The sequence below is a fragment of the Pagrus major genome, chromosome 11, assembly GCF_040436345.1.
Source record: "Pagrus major chromosome 11, Pma_NU_1.0".
NCBI lineage: Eukaryota > Metazoa > Chordata > Actinopteri > Spariformes > Sparidae > Pagrus > Pagrus major.
The window spans coordinates 19293566-19319039 of record NC_133225.1 but is presented as its reverse complement, the minus strand read 5'-3'; the positions used below and the strand labels follow the sequence as shown (position 1 = coordinate 19319039).

General features: G+C 39.5%; 2 protein-coding genes across 2 annotated transcripts in view; one reads left to right on the top strand and one right to left on the bottom strand.

Moving 5' to 3' along the window:
* Positions 1-17546, bottom strand: part of rnf13 (ring finger protein 13) — a 46982-nt gene extending 29436 nt beyond the window's left edge. The window contains exons 1-4 of the mRNA XM_073476549.1: positions 17322-17546; positions 12332-12577; positions 11992-12072; positions 2030-2152 (exon numbers count right to left, since the gene is read on the bottom strand). Coding sequence (XP_073332650.1) covers positions 2030-2152; positions 11992-12072; positions 12332-12445 — 318 coding nt within the window. The 5' untranslated portion in view covers positions 12446-12577; positions 17322-17546. The remainder of the gene's footprint in view (positions 1-2029; positions 2153-11991; positions 12073-12331; positions 12578-17321) is intronic.
* Positions 17547-19688: 2142 nt separating this feature from the next.
* On the top strand, positions 19689-23899 carry LOC141004798 (protein ANKUB1-like). Its single transcript, XM_073476462.1, has 6 exons — positions 19689-19778; positions 20164-20307; positions 21804-22020; positions 22384-22498; positions 22578-23477; positions 23818-23899. Exons 1-6 carry the CDS (start codon positions 19689-19691, stop codon positions 23897-23899), a joined length of 1548 nt encoding a protein of 515 aa, XP_073332563.1.
* The last annotated feature ends 1575 nt before the right edge of the window (positions 23900-25474 follow it).

Here is a 25474-nt window from a genome sequence, read left to right as displayed (position 1 = left end):
ACAAACTGAGACGGTACAGAGGGAAAAAGGTAAGACTGAAAAGTATGAGGAAGAGACAGAGAGACGGAGAGAGGCAGAGAGAAAGATGCCAAGAGGCTGCGTGCTTTCCTCTCTTTCACCCCATTACTCATCCCTGCTCTCACTCTCTTAACCCTGGCTCTGTCTCCTCCCCTCTCTTCTCCCCTCTGTAATATACAAGGTTGAATCTACAAGGTTTAAGATGCATTTAGGAATGGAGCTGCCTGGTGGCGTTTCATGCATATCAACAATTTTGTTTCCTTTAGTGAAAAAGTGAAAAAATTAGGTTAACAAAACAAACAACACAAGGGAAAAATGTCACTTTGAATCATTTCAATTTCTGGCACAAATATCCCTCACTTGTCGCCAGCTCTATTGCCAAATTTATCAAGTGTTTAGACCACAAAATTGAAGTTTTTCTTCTCGCAGGTGATGGGCAAATGTAAATCCACCGAGACGTCACCCATTTGGTTTTTAGAGGACCATTTAGAGGCCTCAAGTTAGGCTTTCCAGTTGGTCGCCATCTTGATTTTTGGGAGTCATAAATGACCATATTTGGACAAGAAGGGCAAATCTGGGGAGGATAATCTGATTGAATCTGATGGATAACTCGAGGACACACCGTGGTAGCTACTAGTCAATCACAAGGTAGTCAAGTCCTAAAGCATACCCTGCTTTATCATCTATTTTACTCTAAACAGGACCATCATTTACAAAATGAACTTCATGCTATGTTGAAGAAGACCTGAAACTGGAGATTGAGACCATAAACTCATTAGGGAACTGTTTACTGAGGTAATAAATCAAGTAAGAATTAGGCTCATCTTCTCATAAGCTTACATGTAAATGGGTTTATCTTTGAGACCAGTGGAGTGGCCCCCTGCTGGGCATTAAAGAGAATGCAGGTCCAACTTTATCTTGTACAGTCAGGGCTAAAAGGGAATGTGTTCACTGCTGAAGAATCTGCCAAAAACTCCTGAAAAACATTTATACTCCGCAGTAAATGTCTAAATTATGTGACAAGAAATGTGTCATCAAGGACTCAAACATCCTTGTGCTTTGTATTTTGTTGTCATCGTAAGATTTCATTCTTGCTGTCATCTGTTTGATGAAACTTGCAGAGGCATGAAACTGGAGCAGCAAATTCAATTTTTATGCAAATTAACAATTGACGTCATGCGTTTTCTTCATAACTGCCATCGACCCAGTTCAACTCAAAATCCTGAGTTAATCTACAGCCACTGTGGGTGTCTTTGAATCAGTTAGTCAGGCTTTAACTCAGGTTAGACTGCTTTTTGTATTGTCATACGGGTAATATTTCTTAGTCTTCCACTTCTCCTTCATCTTGCTGCTCTGCTGGATGCCTCACTGAGATGACAGATCATCTCTCTCCTTCTTACAGACGCTTGACGTTGACGTATTCGGCAAACTGAACTTTTCAACCCCCTATCACACAAAAAAAATGCAGCAGCAGCGGGAGGAGAAGAAAAAGACAGAGGCAGTAGGGCAGAATAGATGCTCATACAGGAAAATGATATTTAGGGAAATGGTTGCTTCCTGTTTTCCTGCTTGAACCAGCTGATCTAAGAGCTTCTGTGAAATCAACTTTGAAATACCACCTACTGATATAAATGCAGTTTGAGGCCTGCACACACACAGTATAATAGTTTTGGCAGCTTGCCCTTGTGAATTAACAGCTGCTGAAATAAATGATGGGTTAAATTACTTCCAGATATTGCTATGCAGTAAAACAGCATTCCCAAAAAACTACACTTGGAGGCCGATTAGTGAATTACAAATGAAATAAAAACAATGCTGCACATAGTTTTGTTCACAGCCAGTGCCATGTTCTGCTACCAGAATTAAAGTGTGCTTGGATATAAAGTTAAAACTGTTATGTCTGGATCAAAAATAGAGATGTTCGTGAAAGGTGTGGCGTGGTTTAGTCAGGAAGGACTTCCATTTCTGACAATAACCAAATACACACTGGCAACAAGTGCAAACACTGTACCTTGATGTCAAAGTTGCAGTCGAAGCGCTTGATGAGGACGATGAAGGCGCCCGTCAAGTTGTCCCTCGGAGGGGGCTCAATGGGCTCGCACGCATTTTCAGGTCGCGCCCCAATCAGGAAGCCCTGCAGGGATGACATCATCAGACATGACACGGTGAGATAAACACATGAGTGAATTACATTCAAGTTTAAGCAAATGTCACTGCTTGGAAGTAAATCAGGCAGTCCCCAAGATAAGATCTATCTTATCATCTAGCTAGCCCTAAAATGCAAAGATACAACACAATTAAAATTTAGTATAGTAACAGTTCTACTTATTGTGACTTATGCTTAGGGCTGTACCTAATTTCTTCATTTTTGCATGATAAGCTTCTATTGAGGTTTATTTTAAAATGAAGCTTTGTCATCATATTTCATGACGTATTAATCAAACAAACTAAATCCTCAATTTGAATCAAGTGATTCCTTGTAGTAAATGGAGCCGAGCCAAGCGAATGCAGCCAGATAATGTGACCTTTTTGTTTTTGTAATGACTTGAGGAAATTACAATAATAGTGTTAAAGCCAAGATAGATAGTTTGTTACTGTGGTTATATATTAATGTAATTTATGGCTCAGTTAGACTGCTGCTAGATCGACCTGCGGCAGTTTTTTTTATCAGAGTGAAAATGTTTTTGAGAGGCTTAATGCTGACAGAAAAGGACTGAAGCAGAATATTTCATTAGATGAAAACATGTTGTGAATTTTGATAATGCTTACATTTATCTTTTTCAATCAATTCTTACATTTGGACCTTAAAACAGTTTGTTAGAATAATAATAATAATAATAGTGTAGCTTCATCTTTATCTGCCAATATGCAGAAATACCAGGCTTAAACAAACGAACTGACATGCAAAAATGAAGCTGCGCAGTGTTCGAATGCTGAATTTGAATGTCAATGTTACGAACAAAGCATCGAACTAATCAATACAGCCCTGTTTAAGTTGACAGTTGATGGACTGTAGGCGAGTAACAATAAATCACAAAAACCTTCTAATAGCCTTTTGTTGGCAGATTGCAGTTCTTTTCAGGCTATATTCACGTTTTTTTCCAGATTTTTGAGACCTGCTTAGTGTAGCATTAAACACAACACATGTACATCCCATGCCTGCTCCCCGACTCAACATCTGAGCAGCAAATTCATTTTTCAACCCCCCCTGCTGTTCTCAGATAAACAACATCCATCACAACTGCAGATGAAAAACAAAACTAAAAAATAAAAGCTGCGAGAGTGTGTGGGTCTTCCGCAGCCCCAGATGTAACAATGGCAAATAAAACATAAATTTAACATGATAATGCATGCATAATGAAAACAAAACTTTCCACTGGAATGACGAATACTACTGACACACAAAAATGATGCATGTCTTTATGGGATCATGTAAACCTGTGTGTTTTTGCATCTTTCATACGAATGCTGGTGTTCTCAGTTTGCCCTGACAAACTCTCGACCCTGTGTTCCCCTTCTCTCTTTCTTTCTCCCTCTGAGGCTTCCTGTCTTATTCCCATTTCCAACAAAAGCTTTTGAAGTGACTGATGAGAGGGAGATAGTGAGAAAAGAAAGAGAGAGAGGGTGAGACAGAGAGGCTACAGGGAAGGAGAACAAAAGCGGAAAACAAGAAAAAGATACAAATATGGAGGCAAAAGGAAATAAGAGACCTACTGAAATGCAGACAAAAGAGGAAAACCAGAAGGAAAACGGATGGAGAAGGACAAAAATAGAAAGGTGAAGACAAAAAGAGGCAGACAGATGGTTAGAAAAGAGAAGGAGCAAAGAACCATAGCAGATAAAATGAGAAGAGATGATGAAAGGAGAAAATACACAAGATATGAGGAGGGAGGGAGCTGATGAGATATACATTTCTAAACCTCTGCTGCTCTCTGCAAGTGTATGTAACACCACTGTGTGTGGGTGTGTGTGTGTGTGTGTGTGTGTGCGTGCGTGCGTCAGTGCAGGGAGGGTGGTAGACAGGAAGTATGGACTGCTGTGGGACTCTGGGACTCAGCTCTCTCTCTCTTAAAGTCAACGCTTCACAAAAACCAGCCCATATATCAAAGAGAGTCAGCACTTTTTCCTCACACACACACACACACACACACACACACACACACACACACACACACACACACACACACACACAGTCTCTCTCTCTCTCAAGGCCAGTGTCTGCTGGCAGCCAACAGATTTGCTGCGAGTGTATCTATACCGACTGACAGCAGCTGAGGCACATATGGAAAATGACCACAGTGACACATCGAATTCACGAGCAAAACTGAACCTCACTGCTGGACAGAAAAGACAAAGCTGCGGACTGAATGCACTGCCTGGTTGTAGCTTAACATTAATAAAACTTGACGTATGAAAGGCCAAATGAAAGGGGTCATCCGTGAAATCTCACAACGGGGAGGAGAAGCATGTGAGGAATCACCCACCGCCCTCACCACCACCGTCACCTCTGGGTGCCTCCTCCAGTGCAGCCCTGCCTTGCTGCTAAATGACATCACTGTGCCACTGCCTCACATTCCTCCCCGTGACTTTGAAACCAGTGGTGAGAGCGCCCTCTGTTGGATAGAAAAAAAACTTTAAAAAATACCTGCCAGAGCTGCAGAATGCAGAGAGCATGGGACGGTGAAAAACAGGAAATAACTGAGGGGAAATCCTCAGAAATCCTGAGAGGAGATGTAGATAAAACGCTGTCCGTGCGAAGTCATCACTTTAAATACCCAAAGAGAGACACATCTAATAGCAACTTTAACTGATTCTACTGCTCCGTCAGTCCAAGCTAAGCGAAATTAGGTGTTTTTTTAGTGTAGAAATTTTGTATCATCCTCTTTACGGTGAATATGAGGCTGTTGTCTGTATGTAAAAACATCACTTAGAAGTGTTGTGTACGATACCAAACGGAATTCCCCTTCATTGCTCCATTAGTCTTTGACCAAGGTGTCAACATTTTGGAAAAACACCAAATGAGGGCACATTATTCATCAAGCACATGATGTTGAAGTAGAGAATTAGCTCACATTCACTCATGAACCATTTGCACAATCAAAATAGTGGCAAGTGTCGGGGGGGGGGGACTGTGATGAGAAGTTAGAAACAAGAAAGTGTCTTACAATGTTAAAGTAGTATGTACGTATAAATAACCTAAAAGGTTCCAGTGTGACAGGTTTAGCTGATTATGGCTGGAGCCCCCATCTGTTGTCAGGAAGAGGTTAACAGTAATTGTAGGCAGAGATACACTGACCAAACCTTTTCCTTTCCAGATACCAATTTAGATACCACAGCTTAGGGCATCTATTGGTGCCAGATAAAGATCTGTGACTGTACATATTTACCGCACTGTGTGGAATCATTTTATGTTAAAGTAAAAGTAAACCCAAAAATGAAAATTCAGTTATCTAGCCACCCTCAAGTCAAGTTTTGTAGTCCACAAAACATTTCTGAAGCTTCACACCAGCATTTGGCAATGCAAAAAGCTTAAAACTGCTAAAGTAACAGTTCTAATTGAGATTATTTCGAAATAAATCTTATGTTTTTCTGTCGGGCATATATCCAGAGAAACATAATTCCAGTAAAAATTAACAAGCATTTATAGACCACGGCTTGTTGAGGAGGGGGAGCATTTAAGTTGTCATTCTTTGTTTTGTGTCAATGCAGCAATTATATGTTAAGATACAAACTGTATAAATGTAAAAGGCTGTATTTCATGGTGTTATAAATTCAGGAAAAAAACTCCCTCACACTGTCCACTTTACTTGCAATTAAGTTTAAGTTCAGGTTATCTCATCAGATAACCGATGAAGGTCTAGGTACCAAAACGTTGTTGTCTTTAAACTTAATTGCAAGTGTGGTGGACAGTGTGCGGGAGTTTTTTCTCTTAGTCTTCTCCTACGCACCTGTCTATCTTATGGTGCGCAAAAGCTGTCCTCTATGGTGTTATAAATTAAAATATAAAAATATCTGAAAATCATGAAGCTGAAGTAAGACGTGTCTAGCTGCCACTTCTTTTGGGTCTAATGGTGTTCCCAAAAGTGCCTCTTAAAAGATTGACTGCAATCTAACCTGACACAAGTTTGAAAATATGCTCAACATTCAGTGTCAAAGTCAGTGACATATTTTCTTCACCATATACTCAGGGGTTTCTGGAGTTATTGTCTTGGAGATCTGAACGTAAATAGAGTTGATTGATTTTTACAATTAATAAATAATAAGTAAATATAGTTTTTTTAAAAAGAACCTCAGTAATTATTTCCTCTTGTTCTACTAGTACTGAAAAAGAAGGATTTTCTATTGCAGAATTCAAGAGGGAGGAAGAGGACAGAGGGGGGATTTCTGTGGTAGACTATTTCAAATTACTGCACAGTTCATCACACTTTAATCCTGCCACTATAAATCTCACTATATGGCTTGTTTGCAGATTTGCTCTGGGTTCGGATTGAGAAAAACAGAGGAATTAATAACTTGCTGTAGCCTGACTGTGGCTTCCTGTAAGCAGATTAAAGCTTGTGTGACTCCAGACTCAGATTCAACGATGTTCAGATTCCTGTCTAAACCATTTCAAAACCCCCTACCTGCTTCATCTCCACAACAGGAAGCAGGTGTGGCTACAGAGCTCGCTTACAAGTAGACAAACGTATACACTGCACTTTTCAACATTGCTATAATCACAATATCTACTACATCAATTACTTGGTCCTGAGGCATTGACCCTTGACCTTATTACAGAAACTTATCCCATTACTTCACTCCAGTGAATGCCAGAGAAATGGGGTGGCTGTGGTCTAAATGTAAAAAAAAAAACATGTGGGTTGTTTCTGGGTCACATTCTAGACCGGCTGGGAAAATGTAGGTGGGGAAAGTGATCAAGATGTGCCTGAAACTATAAAGCTAGTAAGTCATCAGGACACTGACAGGAATTATCACTATCTGCAGCTATGATTAGTTAATTACCAAACATTTACCAGAGTTAGTTGCCAGACACATGACTCATGCAGATGCATTAAGTGACCACATTAATGCTCCATCTCCATCACAAGCAACTAATGAAACTGAGACATATCTTTCAGTATCAACATTTCCCTTCCACACAATGACACAGCAGATGAGCATAAAGCAATAAATATACATATTTTCCTTTTAACTGTGGTGCTGTTGTATAAATATAGATTGCTTTAGTGCGAGTTGACTAACTCAACAGCAATGTCTCTTTTCAGAAATCATGACCTGGCTACTCAGGATAATCCAGACCTTGTTGTGAGCAGTATCATGTAGGAACTAATTCCTTTCAACTGAACTACACCTAACAACTGTGTCACTGCGCAGAAGGAAGTGTGCATTTACTCATCGACGAGAGACTCGTGCTTGTGACAGTGTAGGATGCAACATTATTGGTGTCCTCCATGGCTGAGCTGTGACATTAGCTAGTTTAGTTACCTTAGTTAGCTTGCCTCCTTTGAGTAACAGGGTCTTTGAGCCCACAGACCAAGTGCCATCTAGTCCCATTATATTCATGAGAAGGCAGATATCTCCAAAATTCTACAAACCCGTGCCAAAACAACATAGACAGATAAATAGCACATAAGAGATGTAGCTGTATGTGTATTCGATGCCATAATATCAACATAAGGTCCACTTACAAGCGCTTTCTAAGCTTTTAGATACTTCACCTTAGCTAGCTCAATTCGAAGACTGATGAGTGCAAAAAAAGCGATTAAGTCAACCTTTGACTTAAGATTTATTACTTTCATTCACTTGAAATGAGTGAATGAAAGTAGGTTACACACGTGGTGAACACAGACAGACAACAGACAACTTACGGGCAATTTAGTGTCTTCAGTTCACCGAAATGGCATGTCTTTGAATGTGGGAGGAAAATGAAGCAACCAGAGGAAACACATGCAATGCAGGGGAAACGAGCAGAAAAGTACCCAAAAGAACGCAGCCTCTTCGTGGTACAATGTCACTATATCATTATTGTGTGTACTGTGTTTTTGTACTGTGCCAGTATGCAAGCTGCCGAAACCAATTGCCCCTGGTGGGATTAATAAAGTTGTCTGAGTCTATATTTCCAGCATGTGATATTTAGGAAAAGATTTGACACTGGAGGGGTGTTTCCTGTCGCCTTTTATAAACTCTTCCAACAAACAAAACATGTAAACAGCTTCAATCAAATTCTTGTCTCTAGATTTTAATCGGAGCCAGAGGAAAAAACTGCAGAGGTTTGTGCAAAATGTGGCGTTTACCAACTGAACGGATGAAGTCCATTCTGCTGCTCAGAAATATTTTGATAAAAGTACATCTTTGTTTGCGATTCCTGGACAACCTCTCACATAAAAACCAGCCTTTAAAAAAGGTACAAATTATATTTTTTTACATATTTGTATTTTTACATATTTTACAGTGTGTGCCTCAGAGACTTAGCCAGTGGTCAAACCCAGGCCTCTTCCACTGCTCTACCGTCCAAACCACACAGACTTTCCAAAGGAAAACCAAGCATTTCTTCTCAGACCATCTCCACAGATCAGTCTATAATTGTGGAAAAGAAAGTGGCTGCAAAAATGAAGTAAAACTGCAAAGTGGTGTGTCAAGAGTTTGCTGCGAAAAGGGAACAGTTATTTTAAGACAGGTATCAATTCTTGGCTAGTATCATGCACAATGCGGAACCTTGTCTACAGAGTTTGTAGCAAAGACCTCTGCCATTACTCTCGATTTTAACTTTCATTTACTGTAATTAAGGCTGCAAAGTTCATATGTCAATCTTTGTACACACATGGCACGGCTGCAACACTGCAGAACCTTTATGCTTTACAATCAAAATGTTCACATTGCATGGTGAGAATTCATTTTCAAACTGGCATGTGCTGCTGTGCTACATTTTATTTCCACTTCGGTCTCCAAAATCAAACTGCTAATATGTACACGTCACAAATTAAACAATGCATAACTGTTGCATACTGTGGGTGTGCACACAGCCTTGCGTCGAGCACCCCGAGGCAACTGTAAACAGCCCTGGTTGTGTAAGTGGAAACAGGGAGGGCTCTGTTTGAAGCCTCGCTCCCTGTGGGGAATCCTCCGGAGACAAACAGACTTGTGCTGTCTTGTGATGCCAGAGGTTTCTCCAGGCATTATACAGCTGCAGCACTGCAAGGCTGCAATATTTGAAGTGGGTTGATCTCGTAATTAAATAAGGGCAACTGATTTTCTTTCAATTTACAGTGCCAGTTAATAGTGTATACACATTACATGGTCACAAACTACTTAAATATTTTTTGTTGGAAAAGGTGAAGTCGATCACTCGAATCAAGATGTACTAAAGCTTGTAGTTTTTGAAAGGTGTTCTGCGTAGGTGGGGACAGAGTACATGTAGGTTATTTATATGTATTACAATGATTTACTAAGAATCTACTAGGTTTCAGTTTTCATCTGAGCAGCAGGTGCAACAAGTGTTGGTAAATATTTAATGTGATTGTGATGGGGAAAAGGAAAGTGAATCTTTGTTTTATGTAACTCGAAATGGCATCCTGCACTGCCAAATGTCTAGAGAAGTCTGCAGTGTATTCCAATAAGGAAGACAGGAAGCTCTTCTCTACCCCTCCTTTATCTGTGATAATGGTGATAATGTAGGTGTATTCTTACATTAGAGTCTTGCTATGTGCATCTGCAAATCACATCTGTTGTCTCAGCTCAACATCTCACCGCCAAACTCACTCAGACAAATGCATAAATAGGCCGGGCAGAGTAACTTTAAACTGGACAGATTGAGTTTAGCCCTCAGGGACTAGGGCAGCATGTCTGCATGGCACATGGCCACTCTGCCCCGGCTAGACGGCAGCAGGGCCGCAGAGGTGAAAAATAAGAAGCAGAGATTCGTGTGAATTTGAGACAGAGAGCAGAGAGACTAAAGCCAGCTCTCAGCTTTCATAACACAGAAACATATGATAAATAATACTCACACACATAGACACAGCAACGTGACGTGATGTGCACAAAAATCCCACTGTTTGCCTGAACCTGGGCGACACATTACTCACAACAGCCAGCCGTTGGCGCAGCCCATATCAACAAACATGTATACATATAAATGTACAGTAATACACTAGGGGTGTGACAAAATACATTGTTTAGTAGAAAACAAGCAGTGATAAACCATGTCATATTATCCTATGAATAATTTAAAATGAGAGAGTTGGGAAGTTGTTGGGACGTGTTCACTTTAGTGGCAAACATGCAGTCCTTGTTTTCTATATGCCAAATTTCCATACGGTTGGGATACCTGTATGCAGACATGGCACCAGTGTTTTCCTATACGTCAATAACAGAATGGTAAAGTTGCGATTGCAATAGTTAACCAGTGGAAAGATTTTACTCTGAAATTAAATTTTGATGCTGTCCACACTGATTTTACATTCATTCTATTTAGATGGTACCTAGTAAGTCTTATTATGGTAGGGGATTTCCACTCATAAAATAACACACATACTGTACAAACAGGTCTCTGTACAAACAGGTCTCCTTGACTAAATAAGTGAACTTTTTCATTTTCTGAAGCGCATCCTGAAATAGTTAAACTGTGAAATGTCAGAATATTTCTTTTATTGGTTTGGGGTTTTAGGGGCATTCCCATTTCTGTCACTTCCCATTATGTTCTGTTGAAAAAAGGTAGTAGCAAATGGAAACATGACATGGTGTGTCACCTTTAGAGTCACCAAATGTCATGGTGTGTGAGGCCGATGCCAACAATCATCTTAACCAGACCTTTAATACCTCGAATATATCATGGGATCACAACTCATGCGACAATGCCAAAAATATGGTGTGGGACTGCTGCCGTAGTGGTGTAACGATGCCAAACATAGCATCCTTAAATTTAGATAAGTGGCAGTAATTATGAATGTCTGAATATACAGTGCTTAACCTGCACTTAAGCACATATACACGTATACACAAGTATTTTGCCATCAGCTTGCTTCAGTCCCTCAAAAGCGTTTGTACAACAACAACAGCAACAGCTGAGCTCTTGACTGTGAGAAACGCCACAATGAGCAGCTTAGATAGCAGACATGAATCATCCCTTCTGTTTGTGAGCTTTGTGCATCAACCAGGGCTGCTGGGTGGGGGGGCGGCATGCAGAAACCTCATAACAACACACACATTATCACAATCCTACACAGTACAGTAATGTTTGGGAGCTGTTCCACTACATGTTATTACACTTCATTAAAGTCCAGCCACAGTGTAATTTGATTACTTTTTACAGTAGCTCTACAATGTGTGCTCTTTGGAGTCTGGCTGGCTACTGCTGCACATATACTGACATTAATATTGACTTGAAAACCATTTGGCTTGAATTCTGCTGTGGTCATGAACATTAGTAATGTAAATAAACCTTTACCGGCATCATAAAACATTAGCGACTTTAAAGATGTTTTACAGTGTCAGTCCATGCATTTAAAAACCTATAAATCAATGTGGGAGTGAAAGCAGGTTCCAGTCCAGCCTTTTTGATCTTAAAAGTAAAGCTACCCTTTTGTTTACGTGCTTTGACAAATTAAAAAAAAAAAACCACATGATTAACAAAATGATAACACACACATTTTTTGCTTTTATGTTATATGTTTCCCTAATTTTCTGCTCATTTTAACTGTGAAAAAGTCATGATTACTTTGCTCACTTCCTTGCACATGAGGAAGTGATCTTTTCATTAAAATAACAATACCGAGTCAGGAGTTTCTCCTTCCTCATTAACCACAGTCCTTCATTTTTATGTTTTAATGGTTAAACTTTAATTCAGTGGAGATGCAAAGTGGAAATATGCCATTAAAAAAAAAATCCAATCAGTCATCATAAAAACCTTGGAATGACTTGTAGGAACTTGTCTTTTAGTCTAGAAGTAAAAGACACCTCTGACGCCTCTGCACTCACCTTCAGTCCATCGCTCGGTAGCCGATAGCCAAACCGTGCAGGCAGATCGTCAAAGTTCTCTGTTTTGTTGTCAAACGAGTACTGGAAGAAGGAGAAAGTAAGTTTAATAACTTCTAATTCAAGATATTTAACAGAGGCTGATGCATCATCATACTGGATGGATTAGGTCTGTTCTAAGGTTTTGTTGACCGATGGGGGCATAAAAACAGGCCTGAAATAGCGATGAGGTTGCTCTTGCTAACCTGTGTTTCTGCATAGGTGGGGGTGTAACTGCATTACACTATTAAATTAGTGTTGTATGTTTCTATGTGTAGTCCTAAAAGTATCAAGAAATACTCACAGCAGCAATGTCGGCCTCCACAGGCAGCAGGTTGAGGAAGGCGAAGAGCTGAACGGTGAAGATGGTGTAAATCTGCGTGGCCGACAGCATCAGCATTCCCAGGGACAGCAGCATCTTGGCATCACGTTACAACCCTCTGCTGCTATGCCACTCACTCGTAAACATACACACACACACACACACACACAAATGACCATGCACACTGGCCTGCAGAGGAGCCCGTATACACACCTGTTGTCGTCACACCTAGAAAACAGACCAACGTTTGTGTAAATGTAAAGCCTTAACCCACAAAAACTGATAAAGAGTGTGGACATATCTTGCTTTAATATATAAATTAAAGTCACAATCCTGATTGAGACACAAGCACTTCAAAATGGTGTTTCAGAACCACAAATTCAGCAGCTCCTCACTCTTGTCATACTAACACTCACATTAATGCAACATTTTTTTGTAACATTGGAAAAAATGCCACTTCAAAAATACATTTTAAAAAAACTATGAATACATAGTGTGTTTCTTGGTTGTAATAAGAAACATGGAACCAATGGAACAAGTGCCAAAAACGTCATTGCAGTGAGATATTTCTGAGGAGAAATCAGACAAATATACTCATATTTTTATACATATATATAAAATAAGATTGAGTTTTTGCAGTGAAAGGAAGATCTAACCAGGAACATTGTTTAAAACAAGCTGTATGACATTATTATAATCTACTGCAAGTAGTTTGTACTTATTGTACTTGTCCTCAGAGCAAACAGGTACACATATTGTAAACAGGGGTAATTTGATCTTGCACAGGGTGGAATTGACATTGACGTTTAAGGGAAAATTTGAATTGCCAATTTCTTTTCAAGGTGAGCTACAACAGAACAACTTTCATATGCAGATGTGATGGTTTCTGTCGTGTCAGGAGAAAGAAATTTAATATTTGGCACCTTAAACAAAATATGTCAGACAGATTAGCTGTACTGGGATTCAGCTGTCAACACTGTTGACTGTTTCATACTAATTTACTTGTGTTTGACTCGCACAACTGCTTCAGCGGTGCACTGTCCAAGCCTCAACCAGTTCCAATCCTGCATCTGGTCTTTAGATTATCTCACTCCACATGTGGAGTGTGCCTTCTGGGAGGTTCATTTGAGGTGGAATTTGGTTGAATTTCAGCTTGCAGAACACATTTGGTGAACATCTGGACAACAGCATCAGTGATACCACTGCCCGGTTTTCGTATCTTTTTTATTTTGAAGAAAATACCTTCCAAAAGCAATGTGCACTCTTTGGAGACCACAGATGTATCCTTTGAGTAAATTTTCATTAAGCTAGTGTCTTGGCTGAGTGTCAGGACTATCTTGCTGCTAGCTAAGGCTTCATATTTGTGTCACTTCTGTGTCTTATGTGTTGTGTTAGACAGCCAGTTGACTCCTGAGAACTGAAGTGAGCTTCAGGCCGAACAACACAGCTTCAGGGGTGCAAGCTCACAAAGTGGAGGGCAGCATGTGATCAGGTCAGGAGAAAGCAACAGCTAAGGACTTGCCAGGCTTAAGACCACTAAGCTGTGTTGTAGTACTGTTTGGGGATTATGGTCGTCATTTGTTACATTTTGAAAACAATTACGTTTTCTAATTAAATCAATACATCAAGGGTGTGTGAGAGGGGGCTGGACCTGGTTGGAATACTCCCCCAGATTTCATTTTTTTGTATTTTTTCCATTTCATTGCAATGCCAACATGTGTTGCATCTAGTTTATATCAGAGGAATTTGCCAAATGTATTATAGCAGTAATGATTTGAACAGATGGGGACATCTGCTTAAGTAGCACCTGTCCTCATTTATTATGAAACATTACACTGTGTCTAAGCATCTGCACTCAATAAATTGCCTCAACTCAGCCGTAGAAACACTTAAGATTGATTTTGGTAAAACATTTTCAGACACATTTTTTCTTTGTTAAAGCAAGTGAATCCTTAAATTTAAACAGTGAGATCCCTACAGTCACACTGTGGCCACAAACAAAAATATCTTTGACAAATACATGCTAGATTTAGGTTTAACTTAGCTGAAGTTTTATGGCTAAAAAATGTAATAAAAAATGTATGAAAGAATTCTACCTAATCTTACTAACTGACCACTGAGCCCAAAACCAATAAACTCAGTGATACATTTTTAAACCAAATACAAGCAATTCAAGATACAGTCATGAAATCACACCTGCTTTATCTTTCCAATCTGCACAATTCACTGTAAAAAAAAGTACTGAGGTTCAATCTTAAGCCGTAATCACGTCTGTGGAACAGGACTGGAGCTTTGTTATGTAACTTTCCATCTCTACTGTCCTACTAACGCTGCTGATGCCTTTTCCCACAAAACAACAAGGTCTTGCGTACTGAGCAGCTCCCGTAAAGTATGGTCTCTGTGAGGTCATGGCCCCAATAAATATAATAAAAAATAAATAAATAAAGAGCCAGCCATAACCAGCCAACTAATCATTGTCATTGTTTGGGGGTTTGGAGAGAAGGTGGTGGGAAAAGTATATTTCATTGTGTGTACACCAAAGTCAAATTTTAAACCGTGTCTTAAAAAGGTCCACTTTGTAAGAAAGCTGATTTTTGAGTCTCATTCCCAACTTATCAAATACTGTTGCAATGGGATGGCGGCCGACCTGACATACAACCCCCAAACAACAGTATTTGACGAGTTGGGAATGAGACTCAAAAATCAACTTTCTTACAAACCTTTAAAGTGTGCCTTAATTTATTTACCCATAAATATATGACATCTAGGAGATGGGTTTTATGGACAAACAGAATATTGAGGACTGTGACAACCTTATCCATCATTCAGATGATATCAGTGTGTCAAAATACATGAGAGAGAGAGACACAATAAATTAATCTATATAATGTGTGGGAGATATAATATTGTCTATTAGAGTAAATGTAATTTTATTGTCATATTGATATGTCATAATACATTACATTTCAGCAGGGCTGCACAATTAATCTAAATACAATTGAAATTGCAATACAGCAAGTGCAAAAATCCATCATAATAAGCAGCAATTTCTTGATAAAGGTAAATGTGTGACAAAACAACATTGGTGGCACCTGATATGGATGTTTGTGTTATTGTATCTATATATTGCCTATAATTTCACCAACATCGAAAACATAGCAGATAGTATACATTTCCTGTTATCCTAGGAAATGTATATATTGTGCATACTTAGTTATATTGAATTACTGTGGTGTTGCAGAGATGTCCTGGTCTATAAATCTTTTTCTACGGACTAAGGCCGACCGATATGACTTTTTCAGGGCCGATACCAATTATTAGAAACCAAGGAGACTGATAACCAATATTCACTACTGATATTTGATCAATTTAGTCACCAGTTACTTTACAGATTCATATCATTTTTTGGTTTATAGGCTATTTAATTGTGATGTGTTGTGGGTGGGACATTGTGTGAGATAACTGGACAGTGCCGATAATCAGTCTATGTCACATCAGCATGATTTCGATGTGAAAAAGAAAACTGTGATGTAAAAATGATCATTCCCACAAATCATGAATTATATAACAATTAAAATATCTGTCAAAATAATGGCAACGTGAACACAAGATGTGAAGTGTTTACACATAGAATACTAAATGGGAATGAGTCTTTTAAGTCTTTTTTATCAGATTTAAATACTGAGAAATCATGGTACTTCATTATATTGGTGTAAAAAACTAGGGGCAGACCAATTATTGGCCGTGGCCAATTATCAGGACCAATATTCTGCGGTATCGGTGGTTTCCTGTCCGATTGCCGATAACATCAGCCAATTTAAAAATGTGCTACTTTGGCTCTGATGCAACATCCTCTCACAAAATGTCCCGCCAACAACAATATCTGATCGGTAACATGTCACAATTAATAGCCTGTAAACAAAAAGGTAATATGAATATGAAAGCAACTAGAAACTAAATGTATGAAATAAAATGAAAACAGGAAGTATGAAGTGTAAGAAAGTAAAGTACCACAAAATTGTACTTAAGAACAGTTCTTGAGTAAATTTAATGGTTGTTTTAAAAATAAAGTTTTTAAAAGAGTTTCATTTTTAGAGCAAATTAATATCGATTCCAAATATCTGTTTTCAGTCTCCTTGATTTCTTTCAATTGGTATCGGCCTCGATAAAGTCATATCTGTGGACTCCTAGTAAAAACACTGTTAAGTAAATATAGCAATATAACAGTCCTACCACTAATTTACAAAATGACAGGGAGAACTGTGCCGTTATACAGTATACAAGTACAGTAGTATACATCCTCATTTCTCCCAACCCTCATGTTTATTTGCATGTCTTCAAAGAGCATTTATGTTTTATATGACCTCTGCGGTGTAACTTCGCTTACATCTGTGACTCAAATGCAAATTTTGAAACATATCTTTTCATGAACTACACAAACTATGTGGCAGAGATACATCACTTAAACAGACCATATAAAAGATCTCCTATGAAACAAAGAACCAAAGGGGAAGTAAAAGCTCATGATAACTTCAAGCAGATGATGACTAAACATCAAATGACTGCAATCATAGTTACTAATATACACTATGAGGTAATGGTGAGATGGCTACATTCAAAGAAGTAGTCTGGTTATGGGGGGAAAAAACACCAAATGCCAAAACATGCTGTCAACAATGACCAAACATCAGCAAATCAGAAAAAAACTTTCTCAACCCAAATCTCAGTGGTTACTGTTGAGCTACGGTTTACACACGAAACATTTTTTGACGAATATAGCCAGTATCGTTAATGTCAATCAATCAGAGTTAGCTACAGATCTTTGGGGTGCAGTTACACCCATAAATGAATCAGTGGTTTGGTGTGTGGACACCCTAAAACGTGTGCATCTAGCTACAAAAACAGAGCGTCCTGTTCCCGTGTTAGCATGATGCTAGCATGGGTAGCTAGCAGGCTTGTCGTGGGTGTTTACCTTTATTTCTGCCTGGAGATTTATCTTGTCCGGGAATTTAGCTGCTGGCAGTGACATCGCTCTCCTTTATCATGCGTCGCGTCAAGGACCATGCACGACAGCGAAGGTTTTGGATGCACTTCATCCCGTTTGGTCCGAGAATATGATCATAAACGTTACAGTTTAATCCTCTCCGCTAGCTGCTGCCTTCATGAGAGTGCAAACTTCCGCCATACGCGCCGCTCTGCACCCGGCCTCTGATTGGACGCATCGTCTGCCAATCAATGCCGTTCCGGAAGTGACCCCAGACGTAAACATATCCACGTGATGGCACACAAACACAACCATTTGCTGCCTTTTACAGTCGCATGAACTCCCTGAACCAAGCAGCTAGCCTCTATTTAGAGCTTTATTAGAGATGCAACAGTGCATTAGGAGATTAACTGGCAGCAGAATGGGATATTTAAAGAAAGTATATCTTTAAAGTCGAAAAAGTGTATGCCCCCTTTCATCCGCACAAACGTCGATCTCCCCCTTAAACAAAATCTTGGAACAGCTAACACTACTTAACCTCTAGCACCCTCTATAGTAAATGGGGTGCACTTCTTTTTAGGGAGTCTCATTAACTGTTGCAATCCATGTTTTCAAGACTTTTTATATATGTAAACAAGGTATGTCCAATACATAAGACCCAGAACAAACTGGAAACAGAGACTGCAATGCCAAAAATATAGATTTTATTGACAATACATGAAAAAATAGGAACCTAGGGAATATGTCTAAACACAGGCCATAAAGCAGGGATGGTATGAAAATGTACGGTTACCTCAAACAATAAGAAATCAACAAACAAAATAAATGATGTGGAGTCAAACTGCACTATTAGAGGGATAACTGTAGTCATGCGTAAAAAAGGGATTGTCACAAGATATGTAGGTAATCTATGGATAAACCCACCTTGAACATTAAATCTGGGTACATCCTCATCACTGCCAAGAGCACATGTCAAATTTAAGGAAAAAAATAATATTGTTCAAGGTTTAATATAATCATCCATGAAATAAATGAACTTGCAGTACTCCCTCTTAATCAACCAATGCTCGTTGTGAAACATAGAAATACATAGACTACACTTGAACAGACTCAAAATTAATAGTTTAGGGCGGTAAAAAAGGAGCAGGAGTGCTCTGTTACAGCAACATACTGAAAAGATGGTATGCCTCTCTTTTATTTCTGTTAATAGATTACACAACATTCATCTACATTTCTGTAGTTAGATTTAATTTGTGTTCTCACTTGTGGAAGAAAAAACAAATCATCACAACTTGCAGGTCTTGAACCTTAAGAAGCAGAGTCACTGTTTGCTCTGAGCCAAGACTGAACACAAAAACAATGTGAACAGCTTCAGACTTTAAAAGGCCAAATGCAAATTAGCAGACCTCTGTAAAACTATCAAAGACGTTTTAAATTGTTGTAACGCTCCTTCAACACAGTGTGAAAATGCTTGGTAGTCCTTTTGTTCCTTAATGAAAGGCAGAGCGTAGAGGTGACGTAGGACTGTGTTGGGGTTGGGCCACGTTTCCAACCTGAGTCACAAATAAAACTATTTTAGCACTGTGATGTATTGCTCTGTAATGTCTCTTTCAGATAAGAAGTCTATAACTACATTTGAACTTTGTGACTAAGATTCCAGGCACGTGTGGTGAATAGAGGGTTCTGGTGTATGGACATCATGAGAAAAATCTAACTTCAGTTTTGTGGCTCAACAACTGTCAAATGCAACACAACATTTTAGTACATGTCTTCTTTCTGGGTTACAATGTAGACTGAGAAACTGACACTGTATGATTTCTACTATGATTTTTTCATATTTTTTTCTGTCTCTATGAAGTAATTTGAGACTTGTTGTGATAGATACTAACCTGCACTTTCACCTGTGCCTTTATACAACCCAGAGAGAGAAAAATAACATAAAGCCTATTCATAATGTAGGCTTATACCACGGCCAATCACAGATGTAGTTTGAGATGTTTGTTTTTAACCTATTTTATCCTTATTTCTTGCACTTTGAGACTTTCCTATTATATCATTTGAATGAATCTCAGCTTATCAAACAAAAAACGCAAGGTTGATCAACTTCTGTCAAGTCGACATTTTAGAAATATATCTATTTTTTAATGGAGCTCTAAAATGATTTGCATTTCATAGCTTTGTTATTTGTTGACTTGTGAGATCCCACTTTGCAGAGCTGTGTGTTTTCACAAACCCTCCCCACTCAACTCCTGCCCCTCTTTCAACAATGACTTTGCTTCTGAAGAAACACCACACACTCACTTCAACCAGAGCACCACAGAGGAGCCAAACAGACGGAGGACGGATGTCCTGACCATGAGAGTCCTCATCTGCTTCGAGGGCTCCTGTGAGCCTTTTGACATCCCTCCTGATATGACTGCAGGGGACATGAAGCAGATGGTGAAGGTAATAATAAAAACAGTTGTGGACCAGGGTCATCGCTGTTAATGGACTTTGATTTCTTGATTTTTTACAGCATTTTGAAAATCTTTTCCTGATGATTTGGACATTTCACTAATGGAAAAGAGACAGGTTGATGGATTCACATCTTTGGCATCTTTTTTGGCATTTGGAATTGCAAAATGATTTATCATACTGTATGTATTTGTGTGTGCACGCACTAAAAATAGCAATGATCAGTTATCTGTTAGATATTATCTTACATGTCTAGAAATGATTGCGCTCACATGGAAAAGCAAATCTATCTACAGATGCTGAACATGATCTATCACATGCTTTGTTGCTTGGTCAGAACTCGGCTCCATGAACTTCCACCCTGTCTCTTCTGCAGGAAACCTTTCTTGTGCAACTCTCTGATGACAAGCAGGTCCGGCAGTACCTGGAGCTGAGCTATGGGGGTGCAGCGCTGCAGGACAGCTGGGCTCTGTCTGACGTGGGCATCACAAGTGGCAGTGCCATCCGATGCCTGATAAAGGTATTATAACATCAAAAGGGTTTGGAGATTTGGAGCTGAGTTGGGATTTGTAGGAAAACACAATCAGCTTACAACAATGCACATTGAGAGAGGATGCTGAAGTGCATCTTTGCTTTAGGCCTAAAACTTTGAAAGCTATTTTTAAAAATGCTTTATGTAAACAGATGATTGCAGTGCAGTATCGGCAATATAATATACTTTTATTTGCACAAAAACAAAATGTTACAGAGTAGATGTTAAAGACAACCTCTCCCTCTGGAAATGGTACAAAGGTTTGCTATGACAGGAGATGTATGCTTGGACTGTATGTTGAAATCCCCTCACTCACCACGTACAGTACATCACTGACAATTCACTTCCAGAAATACATTATCTTTAATCTTTTCACTTCAGGGCAGCTAAAATGAGTCTCTTACTCCATACATATTCATTACTTGGGATTATTTCTCATCAAAGACATCCTTTTTACAGTGAGTGAAATTTGTCTCAGACTGCTGCAGTAATAGAGAACAAGATGTTCCCATGCGAGCGGCAGCTTGGAGGGAAATGAGTTTATGGCAGCCTGAGATCTTTAGTTTGTCCCCATTACTCAGTTTTTAGTATTAGGACACATTCCAGACTCATCACCAGGCAACCTTGTGTAAAAGTTGACAGTGGTAAGCATGTGTGTGTGTGTGTGTGTGTGTGTGTCCCTTTTCAGCTTTTGTTATCATTTAACACCCTCTCATAAAAATAGTTGTTTTCTACAGGCCTAGGCTTTTGGCCCACTTTCACTCTCCAGGCTTTTGTCTTCAATCTGAGCCACTTTGCTTTGACATTTCACATTTTTTGGACACATTTTTGTCCACTTTAACAGGTTGCCCCTGGTTCTCAAATGTGTTCTTATATACATGTATTAAGTCGAAATCATTTGTGTGTAAGATGGTAAATCACATTCAGTTTTTGCTGATATATACATTGCAAAAATCTCTCCAGGCTCTGGATTTTCCCCAGCAGTTATCTCGACAATTCAGTGCATACACTTGATTTCAGTCTTTTCAGTAATATAAGGTGGCACTTGATTTTATGTGATAAATAATGTCAAACACAAGATGGCAGCAAAGTCATTTTTGCTCTTTGCTTGTGTTCCACTTACTTTTGCTATTTTTACATTAAACAAAAGCAAAGATAAAAGTTACGAAGTGAAATTTAAAAAACTATTTATTGCACAATTATTTGACTTTAGAGGTAATTGTTGCTACACATGGTGATCCTAGTTGCAAACAAATAAAATGCATTTAATGAACTACAATGTAAAAACTGTGACTCATACTTCTGACTTGAACTTTACATGTTAATGTTGTTTTGAAGCTGATGTTACAGACTTTGGTTGGTCAACGCTCCTTCAGCAGGATGTGATCCTTTCTTTGATAAACACAGGGATTCATCTTGTGACTTCACTTGCTCTTTTGTCATTTTAACAGCTTCACCATTGTGCCATCGTAACTATTTTTCAGACTGAACGAAGGCCTGTGATGTGTGTGTTCAATGCTGTGACAGGAGAAACCTTACCAATCATGGGAAGTAAAGCTCTTCTGCATACATCCGTTGCTAGATTGAAAACTGTGGTGTCAATGCAAAGTGGCTTCCCTGTCAGCGCCTTCAGACTGAGCACATCCACTGGTGTGCAGCTCTATGACTGCAACCAACTACAAGACTATGACATCAAAATAGGTATGATCTGCTTTCTCTATTTACTGTTATTTGATTAATGTGTGAAACGTAATAGTAACAGTTATGGTCACATATGTTGACATGCTTCATCTGCTGCACAGCCAGTGTTAACGAGGCATAAGCCTAAAAGCTTCGATATGATATTCAAACTTGATTTACTTTCATGTCAACTGCCTCTAAGGATGAAAAGCTGCCACGGAGCTTCAATTTCACATGAACAAAGAAAGAAGTTGTGGTTTTGCATGACAACGAGATTCTTAGTTTTCTGCCTTCTCCAAAACCATGCACAGACAAATTTGAAGTTGAAATAGAACCCATTTATTTTGAAATACATACCTTTTCTTGTGTTGTTTTTTAACAAAGGCATCACTCTGCGTTTGGACACGTGGGACGGGTGGGTGGAGTTCCTCCAGGGTTGCCTCCGGGGCCACAGATACACAGTCCAGAGCCACCTATCAGAGAAGAAGCCAGTGATGAGGTCAGATATTCCCTTCATGAATAAAACTCTGACTAGAATCCTGCACTTAAAAGTGACTCTTTCTTGTCCTGCTTTCCAGGTTTCAGCTGCAGGTCGCTCTGTATATCGCTGCCTCTTTAGGCCACCTTGATCTGGCAGACTGGCTGTTAGAGAGGGGGATGCACGCTGAGGAACCAGTGGGAGTCCATCCATACCGCCAGTGGTGCCACCAAACCGCCCACCAAGACACTGGAAAGTGTCCCATCCACATAGCTGCTGAGAGCAGTCAGCTCCTCATCCTCAAACTCTTCATCACCAAAAACCCTCTGATGCTGGCTTGTCGGGACCCTGCAGGTCGTGACCCTTTGAAAGTTGCTCTTCAGCGTGGTCACAGGGACTGTGTGCGCTACTTAGCCAACAAGCTGTGCTCGGTAGTATCCCTGCCAAACATGTCCCTGCCCATGCGTATCTACCTCCAGGTTAAACTCTGGGTGAGTTTGGGCCAGAAAAGGGCAGCTTCCAATCGATGCCAGGGCACCTGTGCTGCATTCAAAGCCAGGGTGGGAGATACTCTGCTGGTGGATGGCTTCGATCAGCCAATTATGTCTTCAAAATCGAGGAAAGCTGTGACCAAACGAAGCAGAGGACTCAAGGCTAAAGCTTTGCAGTCGTTAACTCCCATCAGCAACTTACTTTCACCATCATACCTCCCCTCCAAAACAGCACCACCACGACTACCCGCCCTGCAGTCTGTGAAGCATGGTGACCTTAAAGAGATGATGAAAAAGAGGAATCAAGACTTGAAAAGTAGAGAGGATGCCCTACTGGAGGAAGACAGCAGAGGGAAGTTTACACTTCCACCAATCACCAGTAGAGAAAGCATTCCCAGGCCGGTGTTTGTTGGTGTGTCACCAAAACCTCCCTGTATTCCAGAGTCCTTCTCTCTCCACTGTGGCCGAACACCGAGAGAAAATGCAGTTCACTGCTTGACTATTGCCAGGTCTCTAAGCTTTTTGTACAGGTTTATTCACCACTCTTGCTAAGTAGGGTAGATGCATTTACCTTTGTACTTTGTGGCTCAACAGAAGATTTCCTTACCTTACAAAACAGGAAGATGTAGCTCTGAGGTAATGTGTAAGACAGAAACACATGCACTAACTAAACTACTGACTTGAAACAGAGGCTGTTCATTGCCTCATTTGTTTCTGTAGTTATATTTATAGACTGTTTATAAGTGTCATAATTAATTTATTAATGATTGCTAAGACTTATAGATGTTGATCAATGCTATAAATGACAGCTTTAGTTTACTGTGTGTAATACATGTTTTTCTTACACAGTACCTTCACAGAGAAGCCTTGGTTGAAGCAGCTGAGCATAGCACGGACCCTGATCAGGAAGCATGTCCACACCATAGCCTGATACTCATGGATCCTGGTGTCACAGGCAAGTCCCACCCAGATCCGCCACCAATCACCCCAGCGGCACATGGATCTCGCATCGGCCACCTGAAATGGACAACGAAGAATCCTTCAGACTGACAACTGAGGAGTGTATCTCAGGCTTAGTGTGTCATTGAAAACTAAACCTGTCTGCCTTTATGTGCTTAGCTTAATTTCTGCCTTTTATCAGTCTTCACTGAACGAGAGAGACATCGGAAGATGTTGTGGATATATAGTTTTAGTTTGGGGAAATGAAAGGATTAATGAATGCAATTTTGTGTTTGACAAAAGTCCAATTAAGGACTGGCCTTACAGTCGAAATTGGAGGCTGAGAGCACTAACATACTTCTCTGCTCTGAATATGTGTTGGTGCAAAGCTATGCAGTGAGCAAAACAAACTTCCAATAAAGGTTAAAGACAAGAAATGGCCTTTGAGGTTTTTATTGGACGCAACTGTGGAACTGTGAAAACAATTATTGGATAACAAATTAAATGATAGTGGTTGGAAATCAGATAAAGATGAGAGTTCAGAAACAAGAGTGAGATCAAAAGTATTGTAAAAATTAATGAGTGCAGTAACAAGAAAACTGTCCAATACTGGCTGCTTGTAATATTCTCATATGGCTGTTTACTACTGAATTAGTTGACTCAGGTCACTCAAGACATGATGTACATAATGCAATATATAGATTCAGGTACTGGCACCAAAAACTTATAGGATAGAGATAGAGTGATGGCCCGGATACACTCTATACTCTGCTACTCACCCAGATGTTCTTTTCCTGGGAAAAGAAAATCTGTCATGGAAGTGCCCTTGAGCTAAGCAGACAGTGATGCAAGGGGAATTCAATTAACATTAATTAGGCTGATGTTCTACCCTCCAACTCATCTGTCTGCTCATTCAGTTTTACGATGCCTTCTGTAGGAGACATAAAGCCAAGATGAGTGCAAATAAATGGTCGAACAATATTTAACTGCAAGGTTGTACAGATATAACCAGGGGTTTAGAGCATGAAATGAAAGATGGTATACAAAGGATGAATTGCAGTATATACTTGTTTGCACAAAAAACATATGTATTATTGTGTGTCTTTCTTCTTTAAAGTGACAGTTATAAGTGATACATTCCCATCCATGCAGAATGTTGGGGATGGACACAATGTAGGGAGGGATACAGCACTGAGATCAGAACAAAAAGAAAATCAGGCAAAAAAAAAGAAGACATTTTTTGAGAAGGCGTCATACGACATACCCTTTTTACCAAGATCTTTTCCTAAACCTAACCAAGTAGTTCTGGTGCCCAAACCTAACTGTGGTAGGAATCTCCTTGTTGCTGTCTGTAGATAGGCATACTAGCATTTTGCAGAGAGAGACAAATAACTTTTTGATCCCACTTGATCTGTGCCATGAACTACACATGTGACGCTTATCAATTTAAAAGATACTTTTTCAAGTCAAGAAAGTCGCAGTTTGTCGTGATTAAAGCAAAATACCATCTAGCTTTGTGTTCAGTGTTATGAAAAACTGCAACTCTCCTGACTTGGAAAGTTATCTT